Consider the following 21,049-nt stretch of genomic DNA (forward strand, 5'->3'; position numbering starts at 1 on the left):
ACAGCCAAGCAATATTCTAAATGACCAAATCAACTTTTCCTCCCACACCCTGTTTGACAACTCATTTAAATACTCCTCCATTAACCACCAAAACTCCCCTCCACCCCAACCAAATTTCACCCTCATAACCTTAAACACTTCAGTTCCTGTTTGGCTTGAAAATGTGCGATACCAGCACGAAACGGACGTCGCCACATCAAATAATGTGAGTGTTTTTTCACTTAAAAGTTTTATAAAATTTAATAGTGATAATTATAGTGGAAACAAGATGGATAACCAACAACAGATTTCTGCCGAAAGGACAAAACTCATCCACACCTACAGAACTACAAGAATTAAGGTTATGAAAACATCATCAGCCATATCCTACAACCTCAAATGCTTACACAATCAGATAACTCCTACTTATGCAAAAATAACTATAAAAAACAAGAACACACCAGCACAAAAAACTCAAAAGCAAGCACAACAGCTATTCATCAAAAATACAGTACAACATCTCTATAGAACTAAAGACAAACTGAACCGAGTTGCCTATCAACTACACTTGAAATTAAGTGCAAGCCTTCATTATATTGAACTCCAGGAAGTAATTGAACATACTAACAACTTAGTATATCAAATGTCACAGAAGATCAAAACAAAACACAACCGAAAATTTGAAAAACTGTCCAATACACAAACTCCAAAACTTCAATCTTCCCAACCTTTCCATAGTCGCACCATCAACACCACACAAGTTAGTTTCAATCAATTAGAGATTACCTACTCAACAGGGATTGAAACATAACATAAACATACCTAAAAATACATTTACACACTTGAAACACACAATCATTGATACCGAAACAGCCATACAAAAACACACAATACCAGAATCAAGAATACTTGAGACAAGACATAGCCCGAAACCAAAACACTTTCAAAACACAAAATCACTCAAATGCTGACTACAAAATCATGAAAAATATCAACAAAAAACAACAAGAACATAACCTAGTCATAACTACAGCTGACAAAGGACAAATCACTGTGATAATGAAACAAGATGATCTCCTCACAAAACTATTTTGAATTCAATAGTAAATTTTATTTTCAACCCCATGGCCTCCCTATGGGATCACCCATATCTTGCATTCTAGCAGAGATTTTCATTCACACTATAGAACAAAAACACATCCTACACAACCATGATCCCAAATCACACATCCAATCCAATAGAATACTCACTTGGTTCCGATATGTAGATGACATATTAATACTATACAGGGGAACAAACGACAACTTGAAACACTACACACCCACCTCAACCGCATACACCCAAATTTGACGTTCACACTTGAATTAGAAACCAACAACAGCATAAATTTCCTGGATATCACCATCACAAAACAGAACCAATCATTCAAAACATTCAAAATATACAGAAAGCCCACAACAACCGACACCACAATCCATTGCACTTCAATCACCCTATCCAACACAAACTTGCAGCCTACAACCACATGCTATACAGATTAATAAATATCCCAATGACAACCACAGATTACACACTGAACTACACACAATAAAATATATTGCACAACAAAATGGATACAAACCCTCAATGATTGACAAACTACTACAAAAAATTAAAAACAACAAGAACAATCCGCAAAACTCTGACAAATACAACACTGATAATCATACAGCATTCGTCACCCTCACATACCACAACAATAAAACATACAAAATAGCAGCATCTTTCAAGAAAATAAAATACAAGGTTGCATACAGAACAAAAAACTCACTGAAAAAACTTTTGTCCCCACACAACACCTCTCAAAATCAATACAATAGACCAGGAATTTATAAGCTAAATTGTAGAGATTGCAGCAAATTCTACATAGGTAAAACAGCTAGAAATTTCAATATAAGATTCAAAGAACACACAAGAGCCATAACCCATCCGTCCTCCCATTCCACCTTTGCAGAACACATCATCTCCTCTGACCACACACACCCTGACATAGACAACAACCTCGAAATACTCCACTATTCCCACAAAAACAGAAAATTAAATGTACTAGAACAGTTTGAAATATACAAACACACCAACAACAGCCAAGCAATATTCTAAATGACCAAATCAACTTTTCCTCCCACACCCTGTTTGACAAACTCATTTAAATACTCCTCCATTAACCACCAGAACTCCCCTCCACCCCAACCAAATTTCACCCTCATAACCTTAAACACTTCAGTTCCTGTTTGGCTTGAAAATGTGCGATACCAGCACGAAACGGACGTCGCCACATCAAATAATGTGAGTGTTTTTTCACTTAAAAGTTTTATAAAATTTAATAGTGATAATTATAGTGGAAACAAGATGGATAACCAACAACAAATTAAATCTTTCTAATGAATTTGTTTTATGGAATGAGTCGTGGCCAGTCAAATAGTGTTCAGTCAATAGTGATCTTTAAATCTCATCCAATTCTTCAATGAGTTTTGTCAAATATTTGAAGAGAAATGAAATCAATGCAAGCTCTCTTATATTATTTGGTGGCCTATTGAAGCTTATTACTGATGGTATTTCAAGTAATAACATTTTTGAAAGGGAGCAGCCTTGCTTTTCCAAATTATGACAGTTTTACTGCTTATTTCTAACATATATTGTTTACATAATTGTTTACCTAAAGACAAGGTTGAGTGATTGAGTGGACATTACTGTACAAATTCCATCACGCCGTCAAATTCAAAGTAAATCTATTCTATTATCTCTGATATGATAATTTGAAGTACATCAAATTTTCTATTCGGCTAATAAACATTTTTTCAATTCAAAAATGAATTTATTTCGCACAACATAATATTATTACTAAACATTGTACCGGATAAAAATACGAAAATAATAAATACTAATGAAAATCCACTTTGAAAAACAACTTATTTATACATTATTTGTTTTGCTTAGAGGACAAAAACATAAAGCGAAATAAAGATGGGCACACCTAGGCATAAACCCTATTGGAGTGCTCTTCTCTTAAAAAGAAAAAAATCCAAAGACTTTCGAATAGTAGGACCGCTACGCTCTACACAAGAAATAAACTCTATTTATTTAGAAAATTAATAATTATAAATTTACTAATGTTACGGTTTTCATAATGCAACAGAACAATGACTATCTCTTATTACAAACGAGTAACTTTATTATACAAGTAATTTCATAGCGATATAATAATGTTAATGTTATTAAATGAACGATTCATCAATGGAGAAAAATTAAGTGAATTGGAAAAATATTAATACTAAAATAAATTAATAAAATTGTTCAATAATTTTCTCAGTGAACATAGCAAATGTCTTATTCAAATGATGAAAACAGAAAGACAGATAAAACATGATTTTTGAGTAAACAGTAAAGAGTAATACTCCCTCCAACCAACAGCATACTACTCATGTTCTACAATCGTAATCAATTATAATGGATTTATACATGTATCTACAACGGGAGATCGTTTTGACAAATCAAATAAAGGTCACCTTGGCAGCGAGGGCAATTAGAGGCTCACCCAAGAACCAACCATCTCAACAAGGGTCTCTCGGGCAGTTTGTTCTAGCCAGCCAACAATTTAAAAGGTGTTTTCCATTTTCTGCATCGTCTGACACTGGATAAACATTGCATTCTGCTCAAGTGTTGACATGATGTCAGGTGGACTCCAACCACAACCATTTTTTTACAGATCTCCTCTTCACACCCTGCATCGCCCAGAGCTGACCTGTCCGAGAGGAAAACGAAATCACCTTCCAGGTAGCTCCCATCATGGCTGACTTGCAAAAAAATCAACATTAGGCGAACTCAAAATTGGTCACCCATTAAAATTTATTTTAGAGTCAACAAAGTGATCCCTTTTTAGAAAAGTGACCTCTTCAATGAAGAAAATACTCGAGTGTGGTCTTCCTTAGAAAAACATACCAAATTCGGCAGTTCGAGTACTTGAGTAGCTGATCAGAGAATGGATAACAACTCAAAAGAATTATAATAGATTCATCGTTGAAGTTTGCAATTGAATCTCATTCAATTCTGATAACATATTGGTGGAAAATGATAGATGATTTGTGAGGAATATAATAATGAGATGTTTAATTGATGATCTAGGCTTTAGGATGTTCAACCAGACTTTTTTTAACTTCCTGATTGGAATACATTGTATTCCACATCTCATACGTGTTTCGCCAATTCGGAAGTTATAACAACTAGAGCATAGTGGTTGAGCAGAAGTACTGCTATGATTTACAGGTAGGTATAGGTGACTTATGTGCTAATACTTGGAATTTTTATTCGTACAGTACAGGGTATTGTAGGTTATCAGGTTGAATATATAGTTTTGTACGCTTATATAGCTCCCGTGGGATGAATTTGATAGAATTTCGTTGATAAGTGGGCAATAATTTGACAATATTGAATATTTCAAATTGAAATATCAACTACGAAGTAGATTAAGAATGATATATTTATTTGAAATCCGAACACCTTGTTGAGCTACTATGCGAGATGATGGGAGCAACAAAAAGCAGAATAGGACAGCAAACTGAATGTCTATTTATTTTTTTAATTCTAATGGAGGAGGTATTTGGAGATGAGAAATGAGTACGAGTGGATGCATAAATATAATAAATGTTCTATTCAACATTAACAAATCACATTTGTTATGTAAGCGTCGAAACGAATATAAATATGAGAATTTAATTGGAATGAGATTATCATTTTTTGTGATATATAGAATAGGATTGCTGCCTTGGAATTTATTACCATGGAGAGTGATATCAGATTTTTGGAGTTGGACTTCTCACTTGGGCAAGTGACTCAAAAACAATTAATATATCCAGAAAATAACACAAAGAAACCAATCACCTTTTAATCTACATTAATCCACTATTTTACTCAACTAGTCAGTTTCTGAGCAGCCTCAATTTATCAGATCCTCAATTTCCTAATTTCTGTAGATCCATTCTACCCATTTTAGTAGAAGACAATATGCGGGCAAGAGTTGGTGCCTTACTTCCTGCCAGTGAAAGATAGCTAGCTGCTCGAGGATCTGGCATCCGCTCAACTTGCCTACAAAGGAGTCCGAATGACCGGAAGTATTCAGCCGAGGTCCACAATTGCTGCAATTCGCCTGCTCGGCCCACGATTCATTAAGGGCACAAACGCCACGCAACAAACAGTTGCTTTTTGCTGTATTGTGTCCATTTACTCAACAATGAAACGTGAACAACCCCTGCAAATAAGACTCTCAACTCGAGGCTTGATTGAATATCGAGTTGACTGTGATGCTTTTGGAATGAGTTAAGGTACATAATTTTGTGGAAAATCTTCGACTACCTTCTAGGCAATAAATGCTCAAAGAAGGGTGGAGAAGGAGAAGTTTTTTATGGTAGGATTCTATAAGGAGGTAACATATCAAAAATTCCCACCCCTACCCCTGGTGCTAAAGGGATGAGGGTGGCTCAGAAGTTACATTTCTCATTTTTTGCCTAATCATTCGAAAATGAAGCTTGATAAAGTTTCTACAAGTTTTGTTTCATAGTGTTCCATGATATCTTCAATAGTTTACGCTATATATGCTCTTGAGAGTGTGAAGTTTAATAAAACACAGGTTCTAACCCAACTTGTTGCAGTTTCTGATACAATAAATCTATAAAAATGTATCAAAAAATACTCGTATATATCAATTTTAGGATCAAAGAGCATTGAATTTGCTTGAATTTGACATATTATTTCACTATTCAAGCTTTCCTCCAATTGTTATAGCAGCTTTAGTGTCGGGGTGAAATCTCAAATTTAACAACAATGAAATCCGAATGTCTGGAGCCTAATATTTCACTTTTTCATCTTCTACTCCTCGAATTAACAACTCAATTAATCAACATGACTCACGTATATCGATATTTTTTTGGATTCTAGGTGAGCAATAATGAATATCAATAGAACTAGGAACTATATAAATATCTTTATTTTTCCATGCATTATTATTATTGTTGTATGAAGCATTCTTATGACAGCAACTCCTAATCGGATAACTATACGAGTATCAATCCGCAGATATTGTGTAGGAGGAAAATTCCATTGTGTTCCATTACAAAGGCAGCAGCAATACGACTCGAGGATCGTGGCTTTCTGATTTGAGAAATCGATCAAAGAAAAACGTGACGAGAGTGGAGTTGGAGAGTCGGCGTGCCAAATGCGTTTGCTATGCCACCTGAGCAGGCGAAGGGTAGGCTACTTTTCGCGCCTCTCGACGGTCGGACGGGCGGACAAACTGACGGCTAGTGCGTTCACCTGTAACGCTTTTTGGCAAAGAGACCAATCGCCAAGGGGCGCCTCCCTCTGTCACCCTTCCCCTCTCCACGAGAGCTCGCTGCCAATCGTCGCGGTGCCAAAGAAATCGTCGACGTTACGAGCCACTGATCGGCAGTCATTCCCAGGCAACTGCTGCTCACAGCCAATCATATTTGTTCAATAAAATGAATTGAAAATAGGTCTCACAATTACTGATTACTTGAAGAATAAAACAATCTCAAGTCTCAAGTATAAGTATATGTTTTCTCTGGTATGGGATAAATCAGGGATGAGACGGAATTTTTCTATTCAATATTCATGTCAGGATATCTTTCATACCTTCAATTAAATGTAAAACAGCTACACTGGTAGAGAAAAATACCATAAACTTCAGAATTGCCCCGGAAGTAATAATACAATTATTATAAGTACAATAATTATACTCTTGTGAATAGAGTGATGGGAAGGGGAACAGTTAGAAGTGAAACAAGTGGGTCAGTAAGATTGTACTACTAGTGGCTTATTCGTTGGCTGTACTAATAAGATTGTACTAGTGGCTGCTTATTCACAGTGGCGTAGCCCCATGAGGCCGAAAATGATGCCCTAAAACTCAATATGACAACACCCTCCCGTCCCCAACATCATATCAAATTCAACTAGGTGAAGTCTATAGGGGGCCTATTACATTTTTGTAATGGTCAATCATTTTTGGGCATCCCCCATTTCAAAATTCTGGCTACACTGCTGCGTATTCAGTTTTTATTCAAATAAAAAGCACTTCAATTTGGCTTTCATCAATGTAGGAATTGATTATCATCATAAGAATTAGCAACTTCCAAATCAACGTTCCAAGTAAGATTTCTCGATACTTGCAACTCTTTTTTCTTCTATGACATCTCTGATCGAACTTCTTCAAAATTCGCCTTTTTTGAGGGAGAGCTGGAAATTGAGACTTCCAAGAGAAGAGCCAATTCCAGTCATAGCTGAGATTCTCCGATCATCATAATTTTATTCCAAATGAAAGAGAATATCTAGTGAAAATATTACTCATTTTTCATTGTACTGTTTTCTACTTGCAGTACTGTGCATTTTCCATGAGAAACGTTTCTGATTAATTCAACGAACCATTCATTGTTGACAGACGAGCATTTTTCCGTTACTTTCAGCGCTGGAAATGCAGTAGGAAGCACAAGAAATGTAGAGCTAACAGTGTTGGAATTCGTTACAGCAGTTAGTCAGAGGTGAAGTTCAGATGCCTTCTTTTGCTCGTCTTGTAGGCATCTATTGGGCATCTCAGAACTGGCCTTCCACTCATAGTCGCTCCTTATACAGGTTCTATAGTACGGACCACATTGCACTGTCAGCATAAGCAGAATAGGAGCTGGTGTTACTCATGCGGAGCTCTGTTAGTTTGAAATGAAGCTTACAATAGTGCAGAAGAAGGTTCACCTTAATGAAAATGTTAGTGATTACTTACAAAGTAGAATTAATTCAAACAGTGTACTTCTTCATTGTTCTCTCGATTTTCAACTAAAATGAATCAATTTTAAACTAGATGCGGTTTCTTTAGCAGTTAGACTAGCTACCCACACATCGATCTTTGTTAGTACGATTTTTTGCCGTCCCCATAGATTCTATTAGATTAAAAAGATGATTTCAGACAGATGATGTTTGTCAAGTTTTCTTCAATCTAATATAATCCATAAGGACAGCAAAATATCGTACGAACAAAAATCAATGTGTCTGTGCAGGGCTTTACACACATCGATTTTTGAACGTACGACTTTTTGCCGTCCTTATAAATTCTATTGGATTGATCATTTCTTCACATACATAGGATGTGATCATGTGTTTGTCAAGTTCCATTAAATCTTGTAGAGTTTATAAGGACGGCAGAAAATCGAACATCCAAAAATTTATGTGTATGTATCTTCATTCATCTTTAAATTTGAATGGAAACATACATTTTAGCATCGCAACATCACTGGATCTATTCATAGAATTTTATAGATGTGCATGTTTTCATTATCTTTTCATATCAATTATTTTGGTTCCTAAGTATTCCAAGCTCATTTTTTAAAGTATGGTCTATAATTTAAAATAAACTATAATTTGTTAAATGACTTCTGATTTGACTATAGTTGGATGGAGATCGATTGAGAGAGATTGTTTACCAGTGACCAAGTCTTGAGTCATGGCTTGACCCATAAACCCCTCTATGAATCATTATGACAATAGCCGGGCTGTATTGAATCCAAAATCATTGAACATTAATAATGTGCAATTCAATGAGAGCAAAACTCAAGGCTGACAAAAGATGGCAAATGAATAAATAGAAAATACAGGAAGGGAACAAGGAAAGAGTAGAGGAATAAGACAAAGAAAAAATGAGAAAAAGTGGAGAAGGTAAGAAAAAAACATTGGTTGAGAAAGAATACGAGGTATAAGATGGGATGCTACCACTCTGATAGTGCTGTTGGACATTGATCAACTGGTTTCTAACTGATTTTACATGTGATAGATTATAGGATATCTCTAATCCAAGTGAACCAATCCCAAGTTGTGTGCATCAAGTTGGGATTGCACAAATGATTTGAGTTCGGGAAGGTATACCGCAGTAAAGTTTGTACTCCGAACCCATATTGACAGCGACCCTGATTACTATGCTAATCCTTGACTGAACTATTATTGTGACCATGTTTGTAGATATGTGATGCATTCACTCCCTAGCCTACAATTCAGGTACGGATAACCAGAACGCCTCATTTAAATCCTCTCTCAGATCAAAATTCAATTTTCTGTGGGTATTAGTTTGAAGTAGATTATTTGCGTTGTCATCTCTTTTCCCTGTCCACATCCATCAGATCAGCTGTGATCGAAGCCATTATTCTACTAAAGGCCTGCATTACGTGAATTCAGATTTCAGATATTGGGGTATGTGATATCCCTTCAGGGAGATAATCTCTCCAGAAAATCGATTTGTATGTTGATTCAAGTGGGTTTATAACGATTCTATCATGCGGCTTCAATATTCGAATATATAACAGAAATGCAGATTCCAGCCGTATTTAACGGTATTATTAGTTTATATACCAAGTGCCGTTTGCACAGTGTCAGTTCAAACTAGATTTCATCTTAAATTAGATTAAATCCATTTCTAGTAAAATGTTGGTCATTTTAAGTTTAAGCAACCAGATGATTAAATTCTGTTTAAGCTTTGACTGTGCAAACGGTCCTTAGGCGGGATGCACACCGGAGAAACGCGTTTCGTGAAAAAGTTTCAGGAAACGTGAAACGAAAGTTGCTCGCAATCGACTGATAAGAGTAAGCAGAGAACGTTTCTTTTGTATGCATGCGCGAGTGAAACGGATTGCATGAAACAAGTTTCATGAAAAGGGCTTCACGAAATGCGTTTCTCCGGTGTGCACCCCGCCTTAGTAGTTTTACTAAAGAATGAATTGATCTATGAGTAAAGAAATACGATAAATAGCCTTTCAGATTATTCAAAAATAATTAGCAATGAGAATGATATACTTCATCTTGTTCCTCCATTCTTCCATTTTTATAACAATGAATAGATTTCACATCAAGTTCTTCAATCAATTGAATACTCCAATTCAGGAGTGATCCGTGGTCTAGTGGATGGAGTGCTTGCGTAGCAGCCCAGAGATCCCGGGTTCAATCCCTCTCATAACCAAAAGTTTTTTAACCAGATCACTCCCGTGTTATCGGATGGGCACGTTAAACTGTCGGTCCCGGCTGAAGTATGACAGTCGTAAGGCCCATTGACGGCTCAAATTATAAATTATATATTCAGGCGGTGGGACCTTCCCGCAAGGGACTCCCCACCAACAAAAGCCATACGAATTTACTTGTTTTACTCCAATTCAAATAGTTGAGGTTTTTTAAGAAAGTGTTGATGTTTTGGCAGAAGTAACTTCTCTAGACATGAAAAGCTAGCTTGATAACTAGAATTCTAATGTCCGTAATTACATAAGTAGTTAAGGGGAAAGATAGGCAACTCGGTGAACAGGAAACTGTTTTTTAGACAGTACATATAGAAAAATAGGAAATTAGCATATAGAAAAATATAGCATTATGCTATGTTTGCTGCTAATGGACTAATGTAATATTATTATGAGCTTAGTAAATTTTCTCACTTCTTAAAACTTCCAATCCGTTTTCGTAAACGATATGTTTATTCATGACTGATTATAAGAAGCAGCACATAATAACGAAAATAGAGGAGGAAAATGGAATATTCCAAACTGATTTATTCCTTCAAATTTTTGATGATATAATCAAGTAAATTTCGAAAATATACATGTTTCATTGACAATTTTCATCAAAGAATTTTTTGCAGTGTGAAATAAAATGGCCTAGTGGTATAGGCTACTCTACTCTCTACTATATGAGAGCATTACAAATAAATTTCTCGGTTATTTTTTTAAGATCGATTCTTGTTCGAATTATTTGGAGTTATTGTAAGATAATTTAATTCAACAGCGTCCTTTTGACATTTCATAATATATTCTAAGCATGAAATGGAGAAGAAAGTAACCCACAAATAAGTTGGTAATTTGGCATATGAATCAATTTTCATGAATTATATCATCAATATATGCATAACATTATTTATCCATTTCACAAAAAAATTCACAAACTCAAGATATAGCAGTCCTCACGAGTTTCATGACATGATCAATTACATTGAGAAGCCAGAGAATCATAAATTAGTGCACATGAATTCAGTGCAAAAGATTTAAGAAGTAATACATCATAAAACAAGAACCAGAAACTAGTTCATGAAAAATCAGTGAGCTTGATGTAAATAAATCTCTGATTTTCTATAGGAGTAGTCAGTCTATCAAAGTAGTAAGGATCACTTGAAGTGAAAATGGTAAAGGAAGTGCACATTTATAGCTTGAGGAATGATAGATCACAAACAAAACTCCTATTCTAAAATATTATATTATTGGATAAGAGATGACACTAGAAGAGTGTCATAAACATAGAGTATGATTTTTTCGTGAGCCCATGCTTACACAACATGAATAATTTTAATGATGATCATGAAATAATTTTGAATGAAATATGTTCATTTGATTTGATTCCATCATGTCCATTCAATAAAGGCAACTGAGTATTACAAGTTGCTTATTTTTTGTGGAAACTACATGTGGTTGGAAACATTTTGAGAGGGAGGAATGGTGAAGTGGAATGAGACAGTGAGAAAGCATCCTACGATACGAGAGAGCTTCTGCAGACGAAATTCGTGTCTCGTGCAGTGAAGTAGTTAGTGATGGTCCAGCAGCAAGCATGATTTTGGAGGAGTGCGGGCGGAGTGAGGATGCCGTTGGGAGATGAGGAGCTGACCCGTGGGGTGGTGGCCAGGTGGTGGGGCGGGAGACCGCCCCCTGGGAGCAGCCAATGGGCGCTGTGCCCCCCACTGGGTGATGTGCCAGAGACTTGAACGCTGCTCGGGTCTCGGCTGCTGGTCTCCTCATTCAGCGCTATGCCATGCTCCAAGTCATGCTCTTCAAAGGCAACAGTTCACGGCTGCAGATGCTCATCGAGAAGATTCAGGCTAACAAGGAGAACCACACCGAACAGGATATCAAAGGTAGGCAGTGTCTCCTTCCTTCTTCACTCTGCGACAATGTGACACTTTTTTTAATTAGGTGACTTTGTGGATAGCTCTTCGGCTTTTCATTGTGCACTGTATTGTGGTATTCTTGAATGGTTCTCATCAAAAAGCCATACGTTATAAGTAAAAGAAAATTGATCCAATAGAATTTTTATTATTTGAAATAGAGTAACTAGGGTGACTTGAAAATTTTTACTTTAATCCGTGTTCGAAATTTTTGATAGTGTACTTCAGGACTTCAACCAAGACGTATTGGAATAATCTAGTGGCCGGAGCTTATCAGAAATTGAAGAAACTAATCAAGTTTTAAAATTTTTATAGATTATGGTGACTTCCAGATATTTTCACACCAATCAAATCAGAATTTTCATAGTAGAGGCCCACTTCAATAATCAAACCATATTGGAATATTGTATATCCGTACTGTTTATCTCAAATAACCAGAGTTGATGAAAAAAATATCGTATCGAGATTTCCTTTTTAGTAGATCAGGGGACTTTCAGATCTTTTTTTTTTATTCGTGATTCAAATTTCAATGACAATATACGGTTAGTTCTATTTTTTTTAACAATCCCTTATCGATTGAAAACAAATAGCTGAATACAAGTATCAATTTAAATAACTACATTTTTTATTCACAGTCATGAAAATACAATACCTGGGAGACTTTTCAATAAACATTATAAGAGAATTTCGTAAAATATAGATAGAATAGAATAATTTTTATTAAAAATAATAATCTCATACAAAGCTCAAAGAGCTTGTTCTTTGCATATTGTGTGCAGTACCATTATCTATGAACTCAGTATTTGAATTTCAGTGTTAAATTATGAACTCGATGCGATTAGTATTTGTATTCAACTTCATTGTTCGATTATTGTATTTTCGATTATTTGGAATCTATTAGGCGTATTGGAAATCAAGCGACAGGCATTATTCCTGGTTGACTCTCTTATTATAGCTTATCGCTTTGATTGTTAGGTAGTTTGAATTAGGAGCTGAGATATTGGATAAACAGTTTCCATAGACTCTATAAGCTCATACATTACAAATTGAAATAATCTGTTCATTATTTTCAAAAGTGCTTGGTTGTTGTGAATCCAATCAATTATAATCATATAAATAGTAATAAAAATAAAAATCTCTTTTTGAAGTATTTTATCACAACATGTTTCAACATTGCAATAGAATAATTCAATAAAGGGTACTGAGATTTTTATTTTTATTACTATTTATATTACAAGTAGCCCTATACAGAAAAGAGACGATTATAATAATTTATTTATTCGCATAACATTCATGGAGACAACAGGTTAAACACTTATATGTCTCCTTAAAACATCACAACATTCTTCATTCAAAAATTAGATTTGAAATAAATAACAAGCTAAGAATAAAACAAGAGTGATCAAGAGTATAATCTACTTTGGATAGGGCCTACATGGAGTACCGAATCTATACTGACTTTTATTATGTTAATGAGTAATCAGGAATGAGTTCTGATTGACCATTATTTAGAAGAAATATTTGTTGGAATTCAAAAGAAGAATATTTTGATTTGCTAAAATGAAGCTGATTTTGTTCTTGTGACAGCATTTTCAAAAATCATAGGCTATTTATTATACCCTATACTGATTATTCCCGATTTTTTTCATCCCCAATTTACCTCGTTTCAATTTACTCTTTTTAAACAGTCTGTTGATAGTGCAATTCTGTCACGTTTTGACATTGGATATTGAAAAAATATTTTTATAAAATGTTTTTAAATCAACAATTTTTAATTAGAATAATTTTATGTTAAATGTTATGTTTTGAGGGTTAAAAGTAAACCCATTGTCTGTGTGCTCTACCATGAATGTGTTTGAGACCCATGTCCCTCCCTATATAGTGTTGAAGTGTACAATTGAAAAGTTTAAATTTTGATATTAATACATTTTTAAATCTATGGAATTAAATAATGCATCATCAATGTTTTAGAATAAGTTAAGTTCTTTGATAAATTTCCGAACCTGATTCTAGTTTCCTATTCATTATAATAAAAAATTGTAATTATCGATTACAACGATAATTGAATATTCTGAAATACTCACCGTTTAAAAAGTGTATTAGGAACGTACTGTTATGTACCCGAAATCACATTGAGCTGATTACGAGCTTATTGCAGTAGGTACGGCAGTACTAAGAGCTTCCCTAAATATCTGATCTTAGCTTGATTAGTTCATATCACATTAAAGTACAATATTTCAATGAGGACAATGGAAAACAAAATTTTAAATCAATCTACAAGAGTAATATTCTATAGCATAACTGTACTATATTGTAGAACTTGCAGTACAATCTCCAAAATGAAATAGTTATCCTTGCATAAAATAGATGAATGTACAGGAATACGTGTAACTAATGTGACGAAATACCAAACATAGACCTAGTTTTAAATTAACATGGTAACAGAGATAAATTGAACCTTCATTAAATTGAACCATTGTGAAACAGCTGACCAATAATTGACTTTTGAAGGTCGAGCCTGTAGAATCAGTGGAGATATGCCGGTGAACAAGTGCCTTTTTCAACTGACGTTTGAAATCGCCCGCATCTGAGTGGTCATGAAATTGGCCGACATCTGACTGGGATACTAATTTACTCTCAAACAAATAATTTTAATAGTAATTACTACTATTGTTCTCTACTGCTTTTGTTCTAGTCGTTACAATTTAAGGAACTTCTTGACTGATTGGATACAAACATTCTTTCAAATAAACAAATTTGAAATATTTCTCAGAAAATTTGAATGATCAACAATATTGAACTTTTCCATGTATAGCGGGGGCATCATTTTTATTTGTGCCTCGAGTAAATGCAACATTTTATTTGATGAAACTCTCCGAAGGTCCAAAGTATATATTGTACCAATAAATGATGCACCCATTGATTTCAATTATACTTTTGATGCCTAATCCCAAAACCGACTGTTTACTCACATCCATTCTAAATAACTTGAACAAACTATTCGTCTATTTGCAAGCAAAATCCGATAGCATAACAGGCTTCATCAAACATTTCCCGATTTGAGATGATAGTTAGCTGTCAAATCAATCACACTTTGTTTACATTGATAAAATAAAATCCATTTAATTATCAGAATTGTGCACTTGGGACTCTCCAGGACATCGATGCTATTTTCAACAATGAAATTTCTTATCAGCTGATTTCTTTACTGTTACCTAATAATTTAAACAAAATAAACTCCAGCACCAAACAATAGGAGACAAATAATTGAACTATGATCTCTACTCACTTAGCTGAAACTAGTGTAGAAATCGGTTTAATTTTTTATATACTATGATGTAGCAATTAAGATAATGAAATACAGAACGTAATCACAATATTTAAAGGATTCTTGGACAAATTTGATCACATAGTAGAGGTCCACAATATCTGCATTTCTGCTTTTTTTGTAAATTCACAAAGCAATAATTTATTTATTTATTTATTTATTTATTTATTTATGGAGACAACAGGTTACCCCTAATGTGTCTCCTTCACAAATACAACAATAAAAGATTATTATACAATGAAAATACAATGAGCAATATAGCTTACAATTGCAATATTGTTAAAAAAAACTATAGAAATACAAGAGAAGGAAAAAATAGATATATACAAAAAATTATCATAAAACAGAATATAGAAATGAAAAGATTCTAGAATTGAAATAAAAATGTAACAAAGAATGGATAAAACTAACAAATGAATGTCAGAGGACTGATACCTGCCAATGAAGCGACAAATCAGATGATCAAATAATAAGAGTTAAGCTACAAGTTCAAAAAATAATGTATGGGGTATATTTTATAATTTGTTCATTGTCAAAAAGAAAACAAATTCCTTTCTACTGGAATAATCAATTGATATTGAACCATGTATGAATTCTTATAGATTACCTCACTAATATTTTTAAAAATTCATGAAACTTTCCAGTTTTCATATCCTACATTATTGAATATATTAAAACAAAAATTGTGGAAACTGTTGCTTGTATTCCACGAGAGCAGTGAACTGCTCGTAATCTTCATGGTGCTCATCTTTACGAAGGCATATATCAATGGAATTGTTATATTATTTCATTCTTTGATGAGAGAGATTGTTAATTTTTTGGATTTCTCGCTAGTCATTTTTTATTCGTGACACTATTCACATCAGTAGCCTACTCATATGAGATTGCCTACACTTAATCCACATCAATTCTATTCTATTTTAGCCTTCACATCTCAATGCAATAACTGCAAGGTGGAATGAGAACACTATCAGTAAGATTATCATTATCAATATATTTCGAATGGAAACATAATCAATCCTATACAACCATACTTCGCTTCCTACGTCTTTTGAGATTATCAAAAATATCACAGGAGGTTTTACTAGCGAATATGCATTTGGAGACTGAGAAGCAGTTAAGGCACACTATGCTACCAGGCCGTCAGCGGAGAAATGGTGTTAGCACAAGAAATTGAGATGGATAGCAGCAGCCCAAGTCACCTGACGACGCCGACGCCGACGCCGGAGTCTACGTTGCTAGATGGGAGCAAGCAGCAAGCAGCGCAGCTAGGTGGCTGTTCGAGAACTCCCCCGAGCCAAGGCTATAAGGGAATATAGTCCGACATGTTTTTGCGTCTATCTAACAAGGCTCACATGTTTTTATGCGCCCATCAATCTCAACAATTCACACATGAAAACATACGACCCTGCTCCACTGAACAATGCTCTCTGGTGGCGGATTCGCCCCCCAAATCACCTACGCTTTTTTGACACCAGCTATTTGTTAGCTTCTTCTCGCCAACAAGGCGGCAGCACCATTTGTCTCAATGCTGGCTCTATATACAATGCATATCACATCCCAGAAACCTAGATGATTGGAATTTTATGTGAGCTTGTGAAGAGTGGATATTAATTGATATTATAAACATTTTAATCTGCCTGTACTCGAATTCTACCTGTATTTGAACTGAAATAGTTCTCAGTTCTTTTAATTCACAACTACTTATATTTCAATGCCAACTTAAAATATAACAATCGAGTGCATATGAAAAAACCTGGATAAAAAAGGATATACCTCCTTTCCTTCCAATTCGACTCATCATCTCCTCTTGGATATATTATTCGAGTTTTAAAGTAAGGTTAAAGGGAGTAATGTTTACATTAAGATAATGTTGATTGCTTCATTTTCTGCTACGAGTTATTGGAAGCAAGAAGCAATCTCCAAAAAATCCACAATTCGAAAACAACTATTGGGGAAAATTAATACCAATGATATTAAAATATTGAAATTATAATTATGATAAACAAAACCGATTTCCTTTATCGCTCCAATAGATGTGCGAATATTTGAAAATTTGATTGAACTGTGAGTATCAAATACACAAGAAGCCTATGAACTCACAAACAACTATTTTAAAGAAGGTTGATTGTTGACTAGGATGACCGATTCAGACATTGGCATCCTTGTGCAGTTGAAGACAGTCGGTAGTTGATGGTGACGGATGAGGAATTAGAAATGGGATGAAACCGGTTGCAAGTGCAGTTGTGGTGCAGTGTAGGCCTAAAAATGCAGTTGCAGAAGCATCGGGTGCAACATCTGCTACCAAAGAACCAACTAGGAGACGCCGCCGATGAAAAAACGCCGCGAATTCTTTGCAGCCGACGAGTTTCACATGCAGCTCAGCTATCACTCCCTTCCTTTTTATTTTCATTTCAATTATTTTTATTATTTTCTCGTCCTCGTCCTTTCTTCTAGGTCTAGAGGCACGGAAAAAAGCGGTCTACTGTGTGCAGACCCATTAATCTATCCAACTCGTTGTTCTTCTGATAGTTCAACAAGCGGGAGTCATCATCATCATCGTCATCATCATCATCATCATCTTCCTCTTCTCAAACCTTTTCCTTGCTTCCTCGCAACACAGAACGCTACTCGTCTTTACTCATTCACCCTTCTTCTTTCCCTTCAGTTTCTTCTTCTTATTCTTCTCAGTCCCTCGTTCTCCGCATTTTTCACGTAAGAACACTTCTGTCGTGACACTATCATAACTGTAATCTTAGAGAGGTCTTCAATTACATCTGGAAGAATAAAAATATCCTGCGTTAACTGCTATTTGGAACCGCAGTTAATGTCCTATTAACTCCCACATTAATTCACACGTAATTGTCTATCTAAACATTTGAAGAGAAACTGCAGATGTATTGGGTGGTTTCCCACAGATCTCATACAATTCTAGGAAATTGACACGATTGCATACATTATTTGATTATTTGACCGATCACTTATTAATTTATCTTCCTGTATGAACTTATGTATTATGTCAAGTCTGTTGTCACGCCTCCAACATATTAATTTATGCTCTTGTTCAATTTCTGTTATTATGAAAGAACAATTAATTGTTATATTGCTACTTGCTTTGGATACAAAAATGTTTTAACATATTTGTGAAATATAATTTTGATTATTCTTGTGCAGATTTTGTCGATCTGAAAATTTTTAATGAAACTTTACAAAACTGCAGCTTAAGCTTTGGAATTTTGATTTCTCAATTTCACATCTTTGTCATATCACCAAACCGGGTTCGATTTGCTTTTTTTAGACAGAAAATGCTGGCACAAGATTATTGAGGCTGAGGAAGTTAATGAATAGACGAAATAATTCATTATAATCGATATTATTACTATATATATATATATATATATATATATATATATATATATATATATAATATATATATATATATATATATATATATATATATATATATATCATTTATAATCTGAAAAGAATTTAATTGAAGAGTTCTTGAGGATCGGCCACAACATCGAAACAGAGGGGAAACAGAAAAATTATACTATGTATTTGAATGTTTCAAAATTCAGACTCCAAGGATCAATTCTCCAAAAATTCATTCAAGCAATCTACAGCAGATATGACCCAAAAGACCAACGTGGTTTTCATTTAGAAGCTAATCAATTCAAGCTGTAGAATAACTACTATTCACGGAGGTCACGTGAACTGAAGCTTGGGAGACATGAAAGAGGAGATGAAGGTGATGAAGAGAGAGAAGAATGGAAGACTGAGATAAGACGAGACCAGCTACTGAATAAACAACAAGGGGGAAGAATTTTTCGACCAGAGTAAATTGAAGAGTCGCATGAAATATGCGAACAAGGGACAAGAATGGCTTCAGGTAGTGGTCGACTAACTGAAGTTTTAAACTCCAAGGAGAGATTTTGGAGCTGGTTCTTGAGAAATTTGAATTTCTTGGCGAGAAGAGGTAATTTCCCCATTTCAATATTCACGAGCAGTTTCAGATTTGACTGAGTATTCCACCTGCATCACATGTGATGAACTCTGTGGCACTGGAAGCCGAATTATAACTCATATGATATATTAATTCTTCTATAGTGAAGTCACGTTATAATGGCAGTGTTTGATTAGCATTGTATTGTTATCCTTGTCTATCATTCAGCAAAGCCGATAGCGCTATCCCTTTCTCGCTTTGCTCTATTGCCAAATCGTTTTTTAACAATGTATAAATATAATTCATTAACAGAATATTTAATCTTGATGATAAAAATTCATTATGAAATCATTGAAAAATATTATTTCTTGCTTGAAAAAAATATAATTGATTATTCTCAACGAGTATGAACAGTTAATATAACATCAATGAACCGGTATCAGTTACCCTCCATAGAAGGCATTGACAAGACAGAGGATCGGCAACTTTGTTCTCCTATCTGTCTCCACTGCCATTACAACGTGGACCTCACTATAGCATTCAAACCCCACAGTAATCAAATAAAAAGAGCAGCATCGATAATGAAATATGTAAAAATATATTTTGTTTCCTTAGAGCTAGAATCTTGAAAATGCCTGAAAATATTTCAGCACTTGTGATATGATCATTTCAAATTTCGAATTATCAAGAAAATATTATATCTTCATAATATTAAAGATGGAAAGCAAAATTGAAGATGATTTTATAAAACAGGAAAATGAGAAGAAATTCGCGCTGTTGTGATTAATTTCTTCTATTTGTATTTCAAGAATTTGAAGAACAAAGAAAAACAATTATGGATTTTACACCATTTTCATCGTTTATAAAATTCAATCCATTATAATCCTTGAAATTTCCATGGTGAATTATGATTTCAATATAGAATTATGATTTCAATATAGAATTATGATTTCGGATGGTCTAGGATAATAGGTTGAAGAATATTCATATCTAAAACCACATAAAACAAGATACAAAAATCTAGTCTTATTAAAAACGATCAAAACATTATTATTTCAATTCAGATGGTCTGGGATAATAGATTGAACAATATTCAAACCAAATCAAATGATCTTTATTCACAAAAAAGTAATACAGCAGCAGAAACATTATATAAATAGTGAATATTCCCCACAAAGACAACAAGTCTGGGTGTGGGGAATGAGCACCGTGAACTGTTATTCATATCTAAAGGCATATAACACAGGATAAAAAATCTCATCTTATCAAAAATTATGATGACAACCTACAAATTTAAAAAAATGAGATACGCAACATACCATTAATTTTTCTATAAATTTTCCAAATATACACCTTTGAAACATATTTCTAACTCGGTAATTGTTGACAAAAATTAAATGTGCAGTTTTTTCGGTTGCAGAAGCACTGGGCAGCAGCGGTACGGAGGGAAGCAGTGGAGGAGGCGGCGACTCTTGGGTGAGCGGCGAGGAAGGCGGCAGCTCATGTGCGACCCCCAACTCGGGGGCGGGAGACTCGCCACCCTCCGACCTCGCCTTCACGGTCGGCGTCACCGAGGGCACGCCTTATGCCTGCCAGTTCTGCGACAAAGCCTTCCCCCGCCTCTCGTATCTCAAGAAGCATGAACAGGTCAGTGAAACATTGAGAACTTATATACGTATTGTCAACTGTATATTATTCAATTATTGGAAAATTTACAATGATTAATATTATTGAGCCTTTATTATTATTATTCAAGCCTTTGAGTTTTGGACCTACCGCAGAATACTGAGAATCTCA

The 21,049-nt window shown here is 34.7% G+C and overlaps 1 protein-coding gene across 1 annotated transcript in view; it reads left to right on the forward strand.

Annotated features, from left to right (window-relative positions):
* LOC111050791 (zinc finger protein 423 homolog) overlaps positions 1-21,049 on the forward strand; it is a 179,291-nt gene that overhangs the window by 121,547 nt on the left and 36,695 nt on the right. Inside the window, exon 5 of the mRNA XM_039420065.1 lies at positions 20,673-20,899. Within this exon, the coding sequence (XP_039275999.1) occupies positions 20,673-20,899 (227 nt within the window). The remainder of the gene's footprint in view (positions 1-20,672; positions 20,900-21,049) is intronic.

The sequence above is a fragment of the Nilaparvata lugens genome, chromosome 2 (assembly GCF_014356525.2).
Source record: "Nilaparvata lugens isolate BPH chromosome 2, ASM1435652v1, whole genome shotgun sequence".
In the NCBI taxonomy this organism is placed as follows: Eukaryota; Metazoa; Arthropoda; class Insecta; order Hemiptera; family Delphacidae; genus Nilaparvata; species Nilaparvata lugens.